This window comes from Musca autumnalis, unplaced genomic scaffold (genome assembly GCF_047663935.1).
Source record: "Musca autumnalis isolate F117 unplaced genomic scaffold, ASM4766393v1 scaffold_5, whole genome shotgun sequence".
Taxonomy (NCBI): domain Eukaryota; kingdom Metazoa; phylum Arthropoda; class Insecta; order Diptera; family Muscidae; genus Musca; species Musca autumnalis.
In genome coordinates, this window is record NW_027412088.1 from 13,236,354 (window position 1) to 13,257,877 (window position 21,524).

Sequence of the window (21,524 nt, forward strand, 5' to 3'; positions counted from 1 at the left end):
TATCTTTTGATAAAATATTACGAAGGTCAAATTTTGGACCGAATCGACAGATCCGTTCGAGAGTTATCTTGCGCTCCAACCACTACACAAGGTGTCATAAGGGTTTTTGCAACTTTCCGGTCATTTTCTCAAGAAGTATGGACTTGCCCCTGATAAAACTTGTACCGTCGTATGGGGGAAGTGAATACAAGTTGTTGCAACAAAAATCAAAGCGATTCGAGAGCAGGTCCTAAACTGAACTTATCTGAAATTGTGTGTGGGAGGTACCTGAAGGAGTGGGCCGATTGAATCCATATTGGAACATCATCTAAGTCTGGTAGAAGTGTCACGATGTGCAGAGTATGGACCAAATCGGTTGCTCTCTTCAATAGTTATCATGCCCACAAAATTTCCGAACTTTTTAGAAGGAAGGAGTGCACCTATATAGCTCATCTTCGAACTTAAACTAAGTTTGGACAAAATATTACGAAAGCAAAATTTGAATCGAATCGGTTCATCAGTTCGAGAGTTATTGTGCGCACCAACCAGCCAGACAGACAGACAGACGGACGGACATTGCTAAATCGACTTCAAATTGTCTGAAACACATTTCGTCCAAACATACTTGGGGTCTAAAACCATTATTTCGATGAGGCACACTTTGCCCGTAAAAAAGTGTATGTACCCTTCATAGCCTAAAGGCTGAGGGTATAAAAATACAACATTTTATTTTTTTTTCAAAACTTTTTATTAAACTTCTAAGAATTATTTTATCTTAAGTAAAGCTAAAAAGCAAACTAAAATTATGATTTTTATTTTACAATACTGTTTGGCATATTTGGATACTAAAATTTTTTACAATTTCATAAAAAATAAAACATATATAATTTTCTACTAAAAATCGAATAAAAATCAAAAAATATAATACAATTTTAATACAAAAAAATTATTTGAATAAGAAATATTTAGAAAAAGAAAACTGAGAATAATTATGGTCTATGTTATATCACTTTTGTTTTACATGAGATGAGAAATATCAAAAAGAAAATGAAAACAATTACAAGTTTTTATTTACAAAACAAAACCTGTTCTTTGGAGAACTAAATGTCAATTCAGAGCTGGGCCTGGGGCTATTTTACGATCTTGAGATGTTGATGGAATTCCATTTCGTGTTTAGTTTCAGTCTTCGGATTTGGTTACAACGGATACTGGGGTGGAGTTGCCACTAACACTGCCCGTGTTTGTGGTATTCAGGGGTGATTTGGGTGATGCTGCAGCCGATGAGGTGAGCGTTACCCCACCCGATACTATTGTTTGGCCCGTTTGACCAGCACCAATTGTGGGACTTTCTCGTGGACTACTGTTACTGCATGGTGGACTAACCTGGGCAGTACTGTGTAGTGAGAGGTTTTGGGGATAGGCGCTGGCATTAAAGATTCCATTCAGATTACTCAAGCCCATGTACTGGGAAAGTAATGTGTGGAAATTGGGCAATTTGTAGTGCGGCATTAAACCCTGGGGCAGCAGGGCAGGATTGAAAGGCTGGTGTAAGGCAAAGTGAGGTGGCCAAAATTCTGCTGGCAATCCGCCGGGATGACCAGGAATGCCATGTGGCAGGGGTATGCCCAAGGGAAAGTCGGCAAGACCTGTAAAACATAATAAAAAATAAATTATTAATAAAAAGTCGAAAGGGGTTTCAGTAGCTAATAATTTTCATATTTCTTTGAGTTAATTAAATTTCCATTAGGGGCTGTTGTTGCCACTGCGGAAATAAATTGTGGCAAATTATTCAATTACGTGACCATTAGCGGAAGTTGTGTTTGCTAACGCTTTTGTTTGTACATATTGCTAATTTAATTACACCCAAAGAAAATCAGCTGTTAGTCTTAATTGAATTTGTATAACACTTACCTTGTTCGGGTAGTAAATAACCGTTTTTATCTTGATTCATGAATTTCTCACGTTTACGCCATTTGGCACGACGATTTTGGAACCAAACCTAAAATGATAAGAAAAAAAATTAAATTAATAAAGCTGATACCATTATTAGGAATTTATTTTTTTTTTTAAATTTATAACAAAAAAGTTTTTTTTTTTCAAAATAATTACCATAACCAATTATGTTAAATACTGGCTGGCACTTTCCTATATCTGGCTAATTTTCAATGAATAAACGCCCAATTAACCCCTTTAATTATTGTTGTACAACACATCAAATCTGCTACAGCATGCCATGTATTCAACCACCCAACCGTACACCCACTCCCATAACAAGGATTTCAATGCAGACGTGTGCCGTCAAACCCCTTCCACTTGGAGCCAAGTTTAATACAGTTACTGGCAACACCACCTTAGCCTACGCTGGCAGCTAGACCAGCAACAACAACAATAGACAATAGAATCCAATCGGAAGTTAAATTCTGTGATTTGCTCTCTTCCCTTTAGTCATCTTATCATCCTCATCTGGTTGTCTCTCACCCTCAAAACAGAAGACGACCCTGTGTTCAACGTATTTCAAAACTCTTGGGAAACTACCTTCAAACACTTATCCGCATGGAATGTAAAGATGTTAGACTTTTCAAAATTATTTGAATCCTTGGGCTGGCTGGCGGTGGTAGCTTCCTCATTGTGAGTGGGTAGTGGGTGGGTGACCATGGCGAGATGATGGGCTTACTACATCTTTGTGTCTTATTAAATGCAATTTACAATTGTGCGTTGTTGTACAAGTGTAACCGAATTGAATCAATTGTCTATACTTCCGCTTCAACGAAATTGCCCACAAAATACAGGGTCCTTAACATTAAAATGACAAGTTAACACAGAGTCGTAACAGCATAAAACAACATTTATCACAACACCACCCACACCCATTATCTCATCTATTCATCATATGACAACATCAAGAGCATTCTTGCTGAACGAAAGCTTCAACCGAATGTACCAAACGAACAACAATGTAATACATCTATGCGTACAGCAAAATTAGTAATGATTTCCTGGCAATAATTGTTACAAATTATTCTCATACTTTTGTTAGAAGGCACACACACACATGTCGTTTATTGTCATCTCTTCTCAAACGGGAAGGTAAAGATTTTCAAACTGAACAATACACATACTTGTCTACATTTTGAAGGATAACCAGGACAATGTATGACGAGTAAAATTGTCAACCAACCCACCACCCTATCTGGCTTTTCATACACCGAAAGCTTTACAATACAATGACATGAGGCAACAATTAGACAAAAGCCACTTAAACAGATACATACACAGTTAAATAAGGACTATTTTTACTATGAATGAAATTATCACCCGCTCATTTTTTTTCAAAATGTTTTAGAGTAATTGTTGAAACGATGATGATGTTGATGACGTTGATGATATGACAATTTTAATTGTTACAAGGACAATTATTAATACACAATTTAACATGATAATTGTTATGTATGCAAGAAGCACAAAACGTAGGAAGATAGCAATTATTAACAACTGGCATGTCAAAGCTATGAGCAAAACAGAAGAGGAAAAATGTATTTACACCTTCTTTTTCTAAGAAAAAAAACGTGGGGAAATTGAAGCAGATAATGCAGGGAACAATAAAAATGTATTAAATATGAACTCTGGCATGTTTTTACGTTATTCTACAACTTTTTGAAACAGTATAACAGTTTGGAATGAAAGTGTTATACAAAGAACACAACCGAAAATTCACAAAATTAAATATTTAAGCAAAATGCATAACTTTTTCAAATATTCTTAACAAAGAATTAATAAAAAAACTGTTATACAGCTGAATTTGGACATGTGTTTTAGTTAAATTTGCCACAAAAACTATCAATATGATTCTATATGATAAAAGCATAAGATCGGATAAGTTTTACGATATCCCAAAATCTTTTTAAATGAGTATAACAGTTTGGAATGAAACTGTCATACAAACAAAACTAACAAAATGAAATATTTAAGCGATTTTGAAACAGTTAACATAATTTTTAAGACATCTTGACAAAACATTTGTGAAGAAAAACTGTTATACAGCTGAATTTTGACATATATTTTATTGAAATTCTTTGCAAAAATGGTCGATATAATTCTTTATCATTAAGACATTAATACGGAGAAGATTCTACGATATTTCAAATCATTTTAAATGAATATAACAGTTTGGAATGCAACTGTTATACAAAGAAAATTCATAAAATTCAGCATTTAAGCGACATTAAAAGAGTTTTCACAGTTTTTTAAGACATTTTCACAAAACATTTGCGTAGAAAAACTGTTATACAGCTGCATTTTGACATATACCATATGATAAAGTTTTATGATATCCCAGTTCTTTTTAAATAAGTATAACAGTTTGGAATGAAACTATTATACAAACAAAACTCCAAAAATGACAATTAACCCATTTTTGAGCCATTTTGACAAAATAGTAGTGAAGAAAAACTGTTATACAACTGAATTTTAACATATATCTTGTTGAAATTGTTCGCAAAAATGGTCAATATAATTCTTTATCATTAAGACATGAAGACGGAGAAGATTTTACGATATTCGAAAGCATTTTAAATGAGTATAACAGTTTGGAATGCAACTGTTATACAAAGAAAATTCACAAGATTCAGCATTTAAGCGACTTTAAAAGAGTTTTCAAACTTTTCTAAGAAATTTTCACAAAACATTAGTGTAGAAAAAGTGTTATACAGCTACATTTTGACATATACTATATTTAATTATAACGAAAAGGGTCAATAATAACCAACAGTTTTGAAGAAAGTAATTTATATAACTTATTTTATAAGAATATTAGAAAAATTAAAGCAAAGTAATAAAAAAAGTATACCAAATGTGTTATTATTATATTTAAGCGATTTTTAAAAGTGTATAACAGTTTAGGACAAAATTATTGTACTCCAAAAGTGCATATAATGAAAAACTGAATGAAACATTTTCATTAAAACGAAAGAAGAAATACTGTTATACAGCTGCAATTTGGAGTGTTATATGATGAAAAATATCTTTAAAAGCTCTAGAAGTTTTTTAAATCAGTTCTAAATATTTTTGGAGAAATTTATAAATTTTTCATAAAAATTAAAACAATAAATAAGGTAAAAAAGGTAAAACAGGAATAAAAACTGTTATACAACAGCATTTTGGAGTACAATTTTCATTAAAACGATAGAAGAAAAACTGTTATACAGCTGCAACTTGGAGTGTTATATGATGAAATATATCTTTAAAAGCTCTAGAAGGGTTTTAAATCATTTCTAAATATTTGTGGGGAAATTTATAATTTTTTTATAAACATAAAAACAGTATATAAGGTACAAATGGAAGAAAAACTGTTATACAACAGCATTTTGGAGTATTATGTGACGAAAAAAATCTTAAAAAGCTTTAGTAGTGATACAAAATAATTTCTTAATATTTTTGGAGCGTATAACAGTTTGGAAGAAAACTGTTATACTCCCGAAAATTTGTAGGATTCTACATAAAAATTAAAATAAATGAATCAAAAGCAATTTAAACTCAAAAGAATGAAGGAAAACTGTTATACAGCTGCAATTTTGAGTATTACATGATGAATAAATATCATAACAACTTTAAAAATTGTTTTATGTAATTTCTAAGTAGTTTTGCAGAAACCTCTGAAACTTATAAATTTTGCATGAAAGTTAAAACAATAAATATAGAAAAGAAGAATACAAAACTGTTATACAAGAGTTTTTTGGAGTATTATGTGGCAAAAAATCTTAAACAACGTTAATAATTGCTTTAAATGATTTCTAAATTTTTTGAAGAAACTGTTATACTCCCGGAGATTTGTAGAGTTCCACATAAAAATTAAAATAAATTAATCAAAAGCAATTTAAACTTAAAACAATGAAGGAAAACTGTTATATAACTGTATTTTGGACTATTATATGATGAAAAATATCTTTGAGAGCTTTAATAATGGTTTTAAATATTTTGGTGCGTGTTATTCCCCCGGAATTTTGTAAAATTTGGCTTAAAAATGACAATAAATTACTCGAATACAATTAAAACTTGTAATAAGTAGACAAATTGTTATTTTTCAAAGAAAACTGTAGGATTTTTCTTAAAAAATTAAAACAAATTAATAAAAAGCAATTAAAACTCGAACAAGAAAAGAAAAACTGTTATACAACTGTATTTTGGGGCAGAATATGATAAAACAGTATCTACAAATATTGTGTTATGATTTTAAATCGTTTTTATATATTTTTGGGACGTATAACAGTTTTAAAGAAAACTGTTATACTCCCGAAAATTTATAAGATTTTGCAGAAAAATTAAAATAAATTACACAAATGCAATTAAAACTTGTTTTGACGATAGAAACTTCCTAAAATTCTTCAAACCCTTCTGTAATGACTTCCACACTCTGCATTTTTTCATAACTTTATCATAATTATGCTTATTACAAACTCATTTAAAACATTTATGCGGGTGCAATTAACTTCTACCTTAAATCCTACCATTCCATGGTAACAATAAAAGCAAAATACAAGCTTAGCTTCTGATAGGCAAACATAAGGTCGTTTGTTTTACCATAAATAATTTGCATAAGAAATACTTAAGGGCAGAAAATAAGCAGTTTATATTAAAGTATTTGATGATGGTAATGTCTCTTTGATACCTTCTCTTGAAATATACCATAACAAATTGTGTATTTGTAATTTGGGAAATAGTTTTAAAACACTTTCGTATTATTTATTCCATAGGACGGGGGGTTGAAAAGGACACACTCCTTTTGTAAAGCATTTAGAACAGCAAAACAATTACGTTGATGGAAATTTAATAGAGATTTTCCAAATGATTAAAATGGCTTAGATTGTTTTCGTGTTTAAAATAGAATCACATATAACACAAGGGGTGAATTGTTGTATTCACAGGAGTGGGGTTGCAATGAACTCGTAAAAATTCACACATAATTAGTGTAGTCCATTTTGCTCCCATGTCCTTTTTAACTTTTAGGGATGATGCGACAAATGATGTTTGCTATCATCCATACCCAAGTGACAAAAACAAACAATTTAATGGGTATTAAACGGGGAAAATGACAATTTGTTGTTTGTTATAAATCGCTATTTATGTACTTGACCTATCAATGAGACAAACAGCAACAAAAACAAGCAAAGTAGGTACGTTTTTTGTGAAGGGCTTATCATGTCCTTGATGCTGATGATTTGATTTGTTTTTTGTTCATGCTTGATATAAATCACTCAATTCCCTGAAATCCGTTTTTTACAAAAAAAAAAAAAAAACATTTAACATTTAATTGGTCATTGATGAAATCGTTAGATTGTTGTCTGGAGTACTATTTGGTAATCGCGTGTCATCATGGTGTATAACAACATTAATGCCTTTGTTGTTGTTTGCCACGTTTTATTGTCATCTGCCGTAGTATTTTTGTATGGACAACTCTTCTCGATGAGCATATGCAGAATCCTTGCTGTGTTGCTGTTGTGTGTTCCCCTCACCCATTTCTTGTTTCTCGCGCCAATTTAATCCTTGTCAATTGTTTTGTATCAATTTGTAGCTTGTTTTCTATCATCATAAATGGTTCCGCGTAATTTTTTAAACGATTTTGTTTTTTCTTTCTGTTGTTGTTTTCTGTTACTCTTAACAAGGCAATTATTTTCGGATTTGATGCATGTGAACGCAAAAAAACCAAGCGGATGAAACTAGGCACAATACACTCATATGTGTACCAACCATATACGTTAGTGTGTTTGTAGACATAGCTGGTTCGATTTTGAAAACAATTTTCAAACTGGTCACGCTTTTTTGAGCGGTTTTGTTAGAGATTAAATTTTGTAACGAATTATACCATTTAAAGAGGATTGTGATGTGTAGTTATTGGAAAAAGGGGTGGGAGTAAAGGGTAAAATTTTTTTATTGGGTTGGTAAATATTTTTTTAAAAAACGTTGGTATTATTTTGTATTTATTATAAAAACAAGTTTTATGACATTTTCCACAAATTTAAATAGTGTTAATCATTCAAATGACAAGGAATCGTGTTATTTATGCAATTTTAATCATTTGGGAACAATTTTGCAGTGTATAACAGTTTTGAAGTAAACTGTTATACTACAAAAAAGTACGGGAAAATTAAAAGTTTTCTTAATCTAACTATATAAATGAGATCTACATAATTTTTGGACATTCCCACAGTGTATAACAGTTTTTAAGAAAATTTTTATACTGCAGAAAAGTGCTGAAATGTCATGTTTTCATTAATTTTAGCAACAACTAAGAAAAATAACTAAATAATTACTGTTATAAAACCCTGTTAATAGAACTAGACCAAGTTATACTGCATGATTCAACAAATTTTCCTACATCTGAAGCACTGGGCAAAAAAACGAAATGAGTATTGATACTTAAAATTTAAATTGTTGTGAAAAAAACAAAATATACCATGGAGTTTTGGAAGTGCAAAGGGTACCAGTTCTGCTAGTTCCAATAAAATCAAAATAAATGCCACTAATTGTTATCTCATTCTCGAAAGATTTTCCCACATTTTCTCAAAACTTCCCACTGTCTCCCCTCGACAACAAATTATCTGATTAATTGCCTTTTCGTCATTGTTATAAAGAAATTAAATAATTTTGTTCTATTTACCTGTACACGTGCTTCACTTAAATCCAAGCGCATTGCCAAATCTTCCCTTGTAAACACATCCGGATATTGAGTCTTTTCAAATGCCCGCTCCAATTGATGTAATTGAAATGTTGTAAAGGTGGTGCGTGATCTAGTTTTTTTAACAAATTTGTTTTGATATCAAAACAGGAGAAGAGAGAAAAAATAGAAAAGAAGATTAAATATTAAAACAAAGTCCATTATATGATTTGCAATTGTAATTGTTATAAATTGTTTTTTTAAGAGGATTTTCCTGCTGCATACCTTCTAACTTTGCGTGGCCTTTCCATATCACCCATATCATGACCATTATTTAGACTATTCGAAAGATCATCGTCGGTATTATCAACATCCAGGCCATTGTCTAAATTGTCGGGTGAATCTTCACGTTCACGTTTTTCAGCATGTGATTGTTGTTGTGAGAGTTGTTGTTGTTGCTGCTGCTGTTGCATAAGATGTTGCTGTTGTAAGTGATTATTGTTCAAATGTTGTTGTTGTTGCTGCTGTTGTTGTTGTTGATGTTGCTGTTGTAAATGCTGATGATGCAAAGCCAATTGATGCGAGGGTATCAAATGTAAATGGGTATGTAAGTGTGGCAACAAGGAGGTTTGTATGGGACTAGTTGGATTGCTATTGGCATTGTTGTTGTTGCTACTATTGTTGGTAATGTGATGAGCTGTTTGTTGATTTAAGGATTCCGTTGAATCTGCAAAGAGAGAGAAAAAACGATAATTGATTAATGGAATGTTTAATAAAGAAATTCTATTTAATTTAATCTATTAATTATGTTTAATTTATTGATTGTGTTTAATTTAATAAATAATTAATTAATAATAAATTTAAAAAAAAAATATTTATTTTATTTTATTTAATAAAATATAATATTTTTTTATTGAAAGTGTCGTAATTTGTTGTTAAGCCAGTTATAACATATTTTTAGTTTTTTTAGTCGTTAAAGTAACTGTGTAGGAGTTCATAACACACAATTTCCTGTAATTTTTGCCGATTATAACAGTTTTGTAGCTGATATATAGAACTGTTATACTGTGCAATTTTACTGAAAGTCAACATTATAAACAGGTTTACTTGTAATGCAGTACAAACAAAGTTATTCCCAATTGATTTTTTTGAATTTTCATAAGTTAAAGGTGCTGCAAAACTGTTATACTACTATATAATAAAATGTTTGCTTTTATTATAAATAAAAACTAATTTTAGTAGTACAGGTAACTATGTAGAAGTATTTAACTCACAAATTCATGTAATTTTTATCAATTATAACAATTTGATAACTGTTATACAAAAGTGTTATGCTGTGAAATTTTATTGAAAATTCTTATCATAAAAGGTTTTATATAAATATAGTACAATGAAAATGATTCTCAATTATTTTTTCAAATTTTCATCAACTTAAGCTGTTCAAAAACTGTTATACCAAAAAAAAACTTACTGAATATCTTTGAATTTGAATTTTATTTAAATATAAATAAAAAATAATTTGTGTTGTTAAGAAGTTTGTAATTAAAAATTTCCTGTAATTTTTGTCAGTTATAACAGTTTTATAACTGTTATACAAAACTGTTATACTGTCCAAAATTGCTGAAAATCAATATTATAAATGTCTTTCTTAAGCCCCCTACTCATTTATCAGTCTGTGCGGGCAGTCCGATGAACCCTTTCTGTATGTGTGATTGACTAGTGTGTAGCACGAACCATCAGTCAAGTCTAAAAACTTTGAATTTCTCCTCCAAATATGAATGAATTCTACGCTTTTTGTGTTCTTAAACCAAAATTATTTTAATTTTTTTTTATTTCAAAATTGTTTATTGACAATTTAAAAAAAAACACAATTCACCCAGACTGATGGGGGTTCATTTTGAATTCAAAACAGTTTTGATTTTCATCAGTCTAGGAAAACTCACACATACATTCTCAAATTTTCGAAAATTTACACATACTATTACAAATGCTGTCGGGCAGACTGATAGGTGAGTGCTCAGCTTTACAACACAGTACAAATACAATGTTTCAGGATTGATTTCTTTGAAGCTTCTTTAATTAAAGCTGTTATAACAAATCTTAATGAAAATCAATATAATAAAATGTTTTTTTCTTTTCTTTAAATATAAAAAAGGTAATTTTAGTAGTGAATATAGCTATGTAGAAGTTTATAATTAACAATTTCCTGTCATTTTCGTTAATTATAACAGTTTTATAACTGTTATACAAAACTGTTATACTTTAAAATTTTGCTTAAATCGCTATTTTAAAAAGACAAAACGATTCCCAATCGATTTCTATGAATTAAGTACAATTAAAATGATTCAGAATTAATTTCTTTGAAGTTTCCTCAATTAAAGCTGTTATAATAATATATATTACTGAAAATCACTTTAACAAAATGTGTTTTTTAAATATAAAAGAAATATTAGTAGTGAATGTAACTATGTATGTTCACAATTAACAATTTCCTGTAATTTTCGTCAATTATAACAGTTTCACAACTGTTATACAAAACTGTTATACTGTCAAATTTTGCAGAAATCTATATTTTAAAATGTTTCTCTTTAACTAACAAACAAACAAAAATTATTCCTACGTGATTTCTTTAAATTTTCATCAACTGAAGTTATATGAAAACAGTTATATTGTTATATTTTACTGAAAAAAATATAATATATTATTTTTCTGCAAGTATAATAGAAATGAAATAATTCCTTATTGACTTCCATTGATTTTACTCAATTACAACAGTTTTAAAAATACTTTAATTTAAAATTTTACAGCAAATCAATATTAATAAAATATCTTCCTTAATGTTGAAACAATTTCCAATTTTTTCAAATCTCTCTGTGCCACATTCAATCGCTTTTCACACTTCTAAAACCACATATTTGCCCCCCAAAATCCAATAACATGCGATTAGTTTTGCACAAAGTGCAAAAATTAATAACCATTTTATATGCAAATCAAGTTAACACCAAACAACAATCCAGACAATATGGTCAAGGGTATTTGTGTGATAATACCAAAATAATTGAATTACAATGATGCTGTAATAGAAACCACTAGCTGGCAGACTAGCAAAAACATAACATCATGTGACTGTGTGATATGATGATGATGACGATGAGAAAAGAAGATGTCACATGGGCGCAAAGGACCAAAGAAGGCTACTTTAAATTCACAAAAATCAAAAATTTAAATATTCTTTAATTTCTTCCTTTTGGTTTTTTTTTCTTTATTTTCCATTGTCCCACAACCAAATTACACATTTCATCCCTTTTTTTTGTAAAATATTTTGCCATAACTTTAGTTCAATATTTTCGGTAAACATTTGCAAAACGTTAAGTGTAATCAAACAATGGGTTATACTACGTTTTCAAATGATGCTGAACCAGCCAACCAACCATTCCATTCAATTCCATTGTATTGGGTATTCAATTCAAAAGAAGGACAAAAAATTCGCAAAGGCAAAATAAAAAGCCAAGTAAGTCAATAAATGAATGAATGAATATCAATTGAAATTGAATTTGATTTGGAAGTTAAACAATAAGTATACGCACACAAACACACACATAAAAGCAAACACTTTGGCACAATCAAAAGCTTAAATTGAAGAATTTTAATGTGGCTCTTAGAATTGGCAAATGCTTTTGCTTCGATTAACTTCTTTGCAAGGGGTTTGGGGTGAAAGTAAAATCCTTAAAAACAATAATATTTCAGGGTTGGGCCAACCAAGCAAACACATTGCATTAAATTGCCAAGGAAAAAAGAGCGCGCAATGAATGTAATACACAAAAAGCAAATTGTTACAAAACTCAATCAATCAAATCAGGTTTCCTTTCAACCATGGAATACAATAAAACAAAATCCTTTCTTTACCATAAAAGCAACAACGTTTCTAGCCATAATAGAATTATTCCTGTTCAGATCTTTAATACTCTTTCTTCCATTCATTCATTCATACACGTACACCTTTAGCCCATAACCCATAATCAACATTTAATGAGCCTCAAATTAATAAATGTTGTTTTGCCCCATATACAATTTAGTGCGATGAACGATACGTCTGGGCACACAGTACACACACAACAGGATAAGCTTGTTTGGCCCAGCAGGACATCGGAACGTTCATCGACAGCATCATCAACATGGCAAAATATGCGAAATTAAAAAAAAAAGAAATACGCGCGCGCTCTTTTCTAAACTTATGGAAAATTATGCATTAGCAGCAATTGACGACAAGTTTCAAACGTACAAAGGACCAACAACAAAAAAAGAGGAGTTTACCCATGCATGCTGGGGTAATGTCATACTCAAATTACCCAAAAGCAAGCTATGGGCTTCACTATCTATACACCTATCACCACCAGCCATGTTATCCTTGTCATCATTAACGCTGTGACATTTAGAATCATAAGCAAATTATGAAATTTTGCCATGGCCCCCCATCTACTGCCGTCGCTCACTCCACACACAATGGTGAAAAATGACATGGACAATTTTTGAATTTTAATAAACGTTTCAAGCTATTCCATCATCATCATCGACATGATTGGCAAAGGTGATGGTGGTGGTTGATTGCTGCACAGACATCAATGTGATGTTGCTGAAAAATCCCGGCACCTCTTGGTATCCTGTTGAGCTTTTATGGTCAAAAAGTAGAGAAAATTGCAAGAAGCACAAAAAATCCATGCAAAAAAATTATGGGTGCCCGTTTAGGTGTCAATTTCATTTGTGTGCTGTATTGTGAGAGGAGAAGAAAGGCAATTGATATTTTGTTGGGTGTTCGTTCGTTCAATTGACATGAACACCCAATGCAAAAAAAAAAATATTTATTGGCTGTGTAATTATGTCGAGAAATATAATTTTTTTTCTCACACACAGCAGCGGGTGGTGGTAATGTGATATGGGTTTTTAGTAAGGTTTTTTTTTCTTGATTTGGGTAGTGAGCAGGGAAATCTAGGGGATCGGGGAAATTGTTGTATATAAATGAAATGGTTTTCAAATAAAGGAATTTTATTTTGAAAAAAATTGTAAACAATATAGAAGTTTGTGATATGCAATTTCTGTTTTATTTTGTCAAGTATAACAGTTTTGTAACTGTTATACTCTCAAATTTTATTTTTGTTAAATAATGTTTTTCAGTACACATTTGGGGCAATTTTGAGTTGGTATAACAGTTTTTTGTCGTTATAAAGGAAACTATATAAAAGACATTGTTTTACATTAAAAAAAATTATTTTTTTTTATTATAAATTCTCTTCTCACATGGAGTAGCGGGTGCTGGTAATGTGATATTGGCTTTTTAAAAGGTTTTTATTTTAATGTGGGCAATGAGAAGGGAAATTAATGGGATCGGGGAAATTGTTGTATTTAAAAGCAATGATGTTCAAAGAAAGGGATTTTATTTTGGAAAATTTGTAACCCATATAGAATTTCGGAATAAGCAATTTCTGTTAAAATTGGACAAGTATACCAGTTTTGTAACTGTTATACAAAACTGTTATACTGGCATATTTTTAATGAAATAATTATTTTTTGTGAAATAAACTTATTCAGCATACATTTGGGACAATTTTGGATTGGTATAACAGTTTATTGACTGTAAACATTTTGATTTTTGTTAAATAAATTTTTTCAGTACACATTTGGGGCAATTTTGAGTTGGTATAACAGGTTATTGTTGGTATAAATGAAACTATATAAAAGAAATTGTCTCACATTAAATAATATTATTTTTTATTATAATTTTTTTTGTCACATAGAGCAGTGGCTGCTGGTAAAGTGATATTGGCTTTGTAAAAGGTTTTTATTTTAATGTGGGCAATGAGAATAGAAATTTATGGGATCGGGGAAATTGTTGTATTTAAAAGAAATTGTTTTCAAAGAAAGTGATTTTATTTTCGAAAATTTGTAACCCATGTAGAAGTTTGGAATAAGCAATTTCTGTTAAAATTGGCCAAATATAACAGTTTTATAACTGTTATACAAAACTGTTATACTGGCAAATTTTATATGAAATAATTATTTTTTGTTAAAAGAACTTATTCAGTACACATTTGGGACAATTTTGAGTTGGTATAACAGTTTTTTGACTGTATAAATGAAACTATATATAAAAGAAATTGTGTTACATTAAAGAATTCAATTTTTTAGAATTTTATGAACCAAATAGAAAAACGGGATATGCAATTTCGGATATATTTCGTCAAGTATAAGAGTTTGTAACTGTTATACAAAATTGTTATACATGTAAATTTTGTATGAAAAAGATTGTTTTTTTTTAAATAAGCCCATTTTGAGTTGGTACAACAGTTTTTTAACTGTTATAAAAGGTGTTTTATATGAAAAATCATTATTTATATTAATTTAATTATTCTGCTGAGAAATGGGTGATACTTTAAGATGTTTTTAATGTTGATTTTGCCTTTGAGATGATCGAAGATATTTTGCAATTGAAATATTATTGAAAAAATATGAAAAAAATATTATTGAAATGATTGCAATCGGATGAAAAATTCAAAACTGGCTAAAGTCCAAAGTGTAGTAATATATATTTCCCGACTTTCACCATGTGCCAACGGCAAAACATTTTAATAACTATTTTTAATTAATTCATCTTCCACAGCAGGTTGCTACATTTCAAATAAATTAAAAGATATACATTTTTAATCAAAACCCGCATAATAGGCCAATACTCGTAATAGAAATACTCAACACCGGCATCCAAAACCAGAAAGAAACCAAATGAATAATACCGTCGCTTTAATGTCAAAATTTTAAATATAAAAAAGTATGTAATCAAATTTTGAATCCAATTAATTGTTATATTAAAAATTAAGTAGAGTATTAATTTCATAATTGTTTGAATCAAAAAATTAAACAGTGGTCTTTCAAAAACTTTTGCCAATTCAATGGTCGGGAAAAGCTAAATTTGTATATTAAATTTTCAATTTCGATAACTTTTCCCATGAATAATTATTTTCTGTTTCAATTGAAAAGCAAGAGCTTTATATGGATTTTTCAATCCGATAAATATTTCTCATGAATATTCCAAAAGGATAGCGACTTCTCTCATATCTAAAAATTGTAGGGCGATTCTATTTTTTGCTCAACAATTTGGGACCTTATTTTTATCGTCGGTCCAACCGGCATGTGAAACATGTTACAATACCACTTTTAAGGAAGTTGTAAATGGCTGAAATACTAAGGAAATGTAGCCAATTTTATGTTCAGGGGTTTAACCATCGCTGAAAATTTTATAATTTGCAGAAGTTCGCAAGGCTAAAATTATCAGAAAATGTAGCCAAAATAAAACTAAAATATTAGATTTTTTCATATGAGATTCTCGAAGCGATGACCTATGGTGGGCTAGGTGATTATGCTAACCATTGCACCACGCCCGTATCTGACATTCTATAGCTTAATTGAGATATCTTTGTGAGCCTCCAAAGCGCATTGACTGACATGAAGGCCTTTGGGTCATGGGTTCTAATTTCTGTGAATTTTAACACGCAGAAACCTTTCCATTAGTGTTGTAGGCTACATTAAGCATATCGGGAAACTATTCTGAGAACTTAAATGATTTCAAGGTGTCCCACATACCCATTTGCGATGCGCATAAAAATGTTTATGCCTAAGTAGAAACATTTCCAATTTTTTTTCTTTTTGTATACCAAAATCCCAATTGCCTCGGAAAAGGCCGACGGTATTTCTCTTACCGATTCTATCAAAAATCATATAAGTTTTTCTTTTAACTTACCACTTCTTTTCGTTTGATTTCCCAATATTTGATCAATGCTGTAGACAGCACGTGGTCTGGAGACAGGACTTTCTTGTAGAGGGCGTATTACTGGAGCCATTATAGCATGAGGTGCAGTTGTGGTCATCATAATAATTAATATTTAAATAAATTTATTGATTTACAATTTCTTAATATTTTTTCAAATAATATTTTGTTGAATTTTTTTCCACTTTAATTTAAACACACATTTATTTATTTGGTTTTTAATCAATTTCTCTCTTTTTCCAAACAAAACACTTAATTATTTTTTATTTACGAAATAATTGCACTTTTTTCACATAAATTTCGTATTTATGTTTTTATTTTTTTCTCTTCAAATTGAATTTATTCAATTGCAATTTATTTTTCATTAACAAAATTTCTATAATTTTTTTTGTATTGTTATAATTTTTTGTTCTCCTTTGCGAAGGATGTAATGTTCGTTACGACCATTAACCACCGACTAAGCAATGAATGGTTAAAACATTAGCATTAAATACAATTATAACAGTTATATGGCTCAGGCCAACCAAGTGTCTGAGTGAAACGGCAAACACACGTACAGGGATGGATATACAACCCCCTTACAGGCTCACAACGAGACTTCTCTTTCACTCCAATGGCACAAGAGAAGAACTGAGTGTCACTGTGTTGGTGTCAAAGAGGGTTGGTTCTTATGAGTTTTGCACTTACAGCACAGGTAGGTTTAATACGCACACACAAATCCATACTCTCTTTTTAGCACCCATCCATCCATCATCACCACATATCCTTTGCCCAATTTGTCTATTACCAAACAAGGGGTGTTGCAATCATTCTCCTTGTATGTATAGATGATTTTTCTCTATGGCATATCCTTACACACACACTATTGTAGTTCGGCTAGTGTTAAAACTCATTAATAAAACAGTTTGTTCAATAATTACTCTCTTTTATTCTCTCTATTTCTACTTTTCCCATTGCTCTTGTGCAAATATTTTGTCTGCTCAATTAAATAAAAATGATATGAAAATTATTTTTGACATCAATTTAATATCCTTAACACATGTTTACATTAGCGTGATAACGATCCTGTCATAGCTCCTTGTTGTTGTTGTCTTCCTCTCCTCCTTCCCCTCCCTTCCCATACATCCTTTCTCTTTCACACCTTCTTTGTTTTAGCACCTCTCCTAAGATGTCTTGTGGTTTCATTTGTTGTTTACCTGTTTAACGCCATCATAAATTTTTATGATTTCCATAATTTTTATATGATTTTGTTCCCAAACGTCATCATCGTTCTTCCTGTGGTTTTCTTTTCTTTGCCTTACACCTTTATGACGTTTCTTGTTCTTGTTGTTGTTTTAGCCACGCACACACAATACCTTTAATTATGGCGTACATAAATATTTGTATGCCGTTAGTGTCCCCCGTAGCCTAGCATCAGCGCCCGGTTCACCTCAGGTAGCCTCAGCTTGCCGCATGATCCATTGATCAATTTGAGCTACTCAATGAATCCTTTTACTTGAAATGGGATTTTCATTGGTATTTTACGTTTAAGTTCATTGATTAATGGCAAATCATTGCAGATATTATAGAGCCGAGTGCGTATTAGTCCTGTTAGAAGGAATTTAAGTGTACTTTAAGCAAATGTAGTACACCTGCACGTTTAAGCTCAACTAAAGATTTGTACAAGACACATATCGAAACTTAACATAAGATTCTATTGAAACTAATTTTTGGATCTGAAAGTAGAACTAATTAAATCTATTAGTAAAGATTAGGCATTGGTGGTGATCTCGTTCTAAAACTATACTTATAATAGGTTTGAATACAAGTTCTTTACCACGTCGTAAGGAGTGATATTCCATTCTTCGGATTCATATTTTCAGATACAAGGAAAACAAATCAGAACTCAAAATGTGTAAACTTTAAATATACTTTTCTCATCAATTGCAAAGAACTAGGAAATTAATTTATTCTCATATAAAAACTCGCAATAAGCTATAATAATAAATTATTACTCACTTGGATATCTTTATATTCTACATAGAACGTTTTATATATTACGCTGACTAAAAATAGTTTTCCAAACGCACTGACCTTCTACTTTACTTCTCCAATTGTTAATGTCATGCTTTGTAATATCTTCTTCAACTTTTTTTCCAAAGACATTTTGGCATTCTTTTGAGGGGTAGTCCGTCAAATAGCTGATCGCTACCTTTTACAATATCTAGCTTTTTGGAAAAGTGTATTTAATTTTGAAGTCAATATCACACACACCAAATATACATCAGACATCGTATGGCTATAACCCTCTATAGTGTATGTACCCTTTTGTCATCGTTCAAAATGCGCCTAATTGAAATAATGGTTTTCAATCCCCGACTTTTTAAGATCAAATCCGTTGCTGCCTGCCTAAAACTAATAACCGATTTTGTCCAAACATTTGATATAGTAATATCACTGTGCAACAAAATGAAGGTGTAGGTCTGGGGCACAGAAAATTCCTCTTGGGGAAGAAAGGCCCTGGTGAGTATATTAGGAACCCCGAAGGACAGATCCGCCGTGAGTCGAACTTCCGCGTTATGGCGTGATGAGGTTTTTGCTAGAGACCCTGTAAGCCATCAGGAATTAGCGTTATATATTTGTTCACCGTTGACTTAGCTTATTTTTGAGATGACATGTCTTCAGTCAAATCGAATGAGGATTATATTCACAGAGCACTTCGACCTTCTAATAGGCTTCCTTCAATATCTTTTTCCTAATTTATTTTAAGAGCCGCTATAAAAATACTAAAATATGACGTTTTTCAGCTTCGAAATGTTCTGCAAAAATGTTGCTCAGAAAATTTTAGGTACGGCTCTCATTAACAACTAATAGATTTTGTCGCGTTTTCGTGGTCGTTTTGTGCATTTGCCTTGTTTTGGTTCAGAATAAGACAATATTTTGTTTTTTGTATATTCGTTACAGAACAAATTTTTCTGAGCATACAGGGGTAAATGTCAAAAATGACTATAAAAACGCGACAAAATCTATTAGTTGTCAATGAGAGCCATACCAAAAATTTTCTGAGCGACATTTTTGCAGAACATTTCGAAGTTGAAAAACGTCATCTTGTGGTAATTTTATAGCGGTTCTTAAAATAAATAATAGCGGTTCTTAATAATAAATAATGAAAATAATCCTCATTCGATTTGACTGAAGACATGTCATCTCAAAAATAAGCTAAAACAACAGTGAACAATGATATAACGCTAATTCCTTATGCCTTACAGGGTCTCTAGCAAAAACTTTATCACGCCATAACGCGGAAGTTTGACTCAAGGCGGATCTGTCCTTTGGGATTTTTATTAACTCACCAATGGCTTTCATTCCAAAAGCAATTATCTCTGCCCCAAAATTTGTGTTCACAGTGTAATCGAATACGTTGATTTCCATAGGTTTGGTTCAATCAGCTTATTGACATGGCGTTATGGTTATGTCATAACTAATTATATCTTTACAACCTCATATCCCTGTATCATATTTTGATGGACTTTTGCATAAGAATATATAAAATTTAATCATAAGGTGATTCGGTCGAAAAAAGCTCACGCACAAAAAAGTTTTAAGTTTTTATTTAAGAACTTTCTTGAAAATTTTTTGGAATCAATTTTATCACCATATCATTACATATACATATATCAATTAAAATCATATCGTCATCATAAATGCCAAAAGTCGTAACTAAGAAAATAATAATTTTACAGGAGAAGCAAAATAACTTTTATAAAATGAAAAACTGTTTTATGGAATATTAATCTTATGAATGTGAGTATATGGGATATTTTCAATCTTATAGGAATGAAATGAAACCGCGGAAACTCTTGGTTTTTGGAGATAAGACTTCAGGCATTTATGGTGAAGATATAGAGATTGCATCGCAAATGAGGTCCTCTATTCTATAGAATCCTCCTACGGAGGTCCTCTATTCTATAGAATCCTCCTACGGAGGTCTTCTATTCTATAGAAGCCTCCTACGGAGGTCTTCTATTCTATCGAAGCCTCCTACGGAGGTCTTCTATTCTATAGAAGCCTCCTACGGAGGTCTTCTATTCTATAGAAGCCTCCTACGGAGGTCTTCTATTCTATAGAAGCCTCCTACGGAGGTCTTCTATTCTATAGAAGCCTCCTACGGAGGTCTTCTATTCTATAGAAGCCTCCTACGGAGGTCTTCTATTCTATAGAAGCCTCCTACGGAGGTCTTCTATTCTATAGAAGCCTCCTACGGAGGTCTTCTATTCTATAGAAGCCTCCTACGGAGGTCTTCTATTCTATAGAAGCCTCCTACGGAGGTCTTCTATTCTATAGAAGCCTCCTACGGAGGTCTTCTATTCTATCGAAGGTCTTCTATTCTATAGAAGCCTCCTACGGAGGTCTTCTATTCTATAGAAGCCTCCTACGGAGGTCTTTTATTCTATAGAAGCCTCCTACGGAGGTCTTCTATTCTATAGAAGCCTCCTACGGAGGTCTTCTATTCTATAGAAGCCTCCTACGGAGGTCTTCTATTCTATAGAAGCCTCCTACGGAGGTCTTCTATTCTATAGAAGCCTCCTACGGAGGTCTTCTAATCTATAGAAGCCTCCTACGGAGGTCTTCTATTCTATAGAAGCCTCCTACGGAGGTCTTCTATTCTATAGAAGCCTCCTACGGAGGCTGAAGTCTTATCTTATCTATAGAATAGAAGACCTCCTATAGAATAGAAGCCTCGATAAAATATTGTTCCTAATAAATAGAAATTAATTATAAAAATAATTATAATTTTATTCGTATATAAAGACTCACAATATACTACAAGAATAAGTTACTACTCACTTAGATATTTTTATATTCTACATTTAATTAATCGAGCTATATGAGCTGAGGAGAGAAAATTAAGCTGAGCACGGCAGGGATTTTAACCCGGGTCGTTATCAACCAAGAGAAAATATTGCTGACGTCTTAGCGTCCTAAACCACAATCCACTTAAATCTTTCGGTATGAAAGATATACTACTACAATACGATGGAAAAAACCTATCGATTGTAATATGATATAATATTGAAAAAAAATCATTAGGAAAAAAGC

General features: G+C 31.4%; 1 protein-coding gene across 1 annotated transcript; it reads right to left on the reverse strand.

The window, feature by feature from the left end:
- Positions 1-703: 703 nt before the first annotated feature.
- Positions 704-16,908, reverse strand: hbn (aristaless related homeobox homeobrain). The gene is made up of 5 exons (XM_073989135.1): positions 16,419-16,908; positions 8,915-9,356; positions 8,633-8,762; positions 1,891-1,978; positions 704-1,625 (listed from the first exon to the last, which is right to left on the reverse strand). Exons 1-5 carry the CDS (start codon positions 16,546-16,548, stop codon positions 1,159-1,161), a joined length of 1,257 nt encoding a protein of 418 aa, XP_073845236.1. The 5' UTR covers positions 16,549-16,908; the 3' UTR covers positions 704-1,158.
- Positions 16,909-21,524: the final 4,616 nt, after the last annotated feature.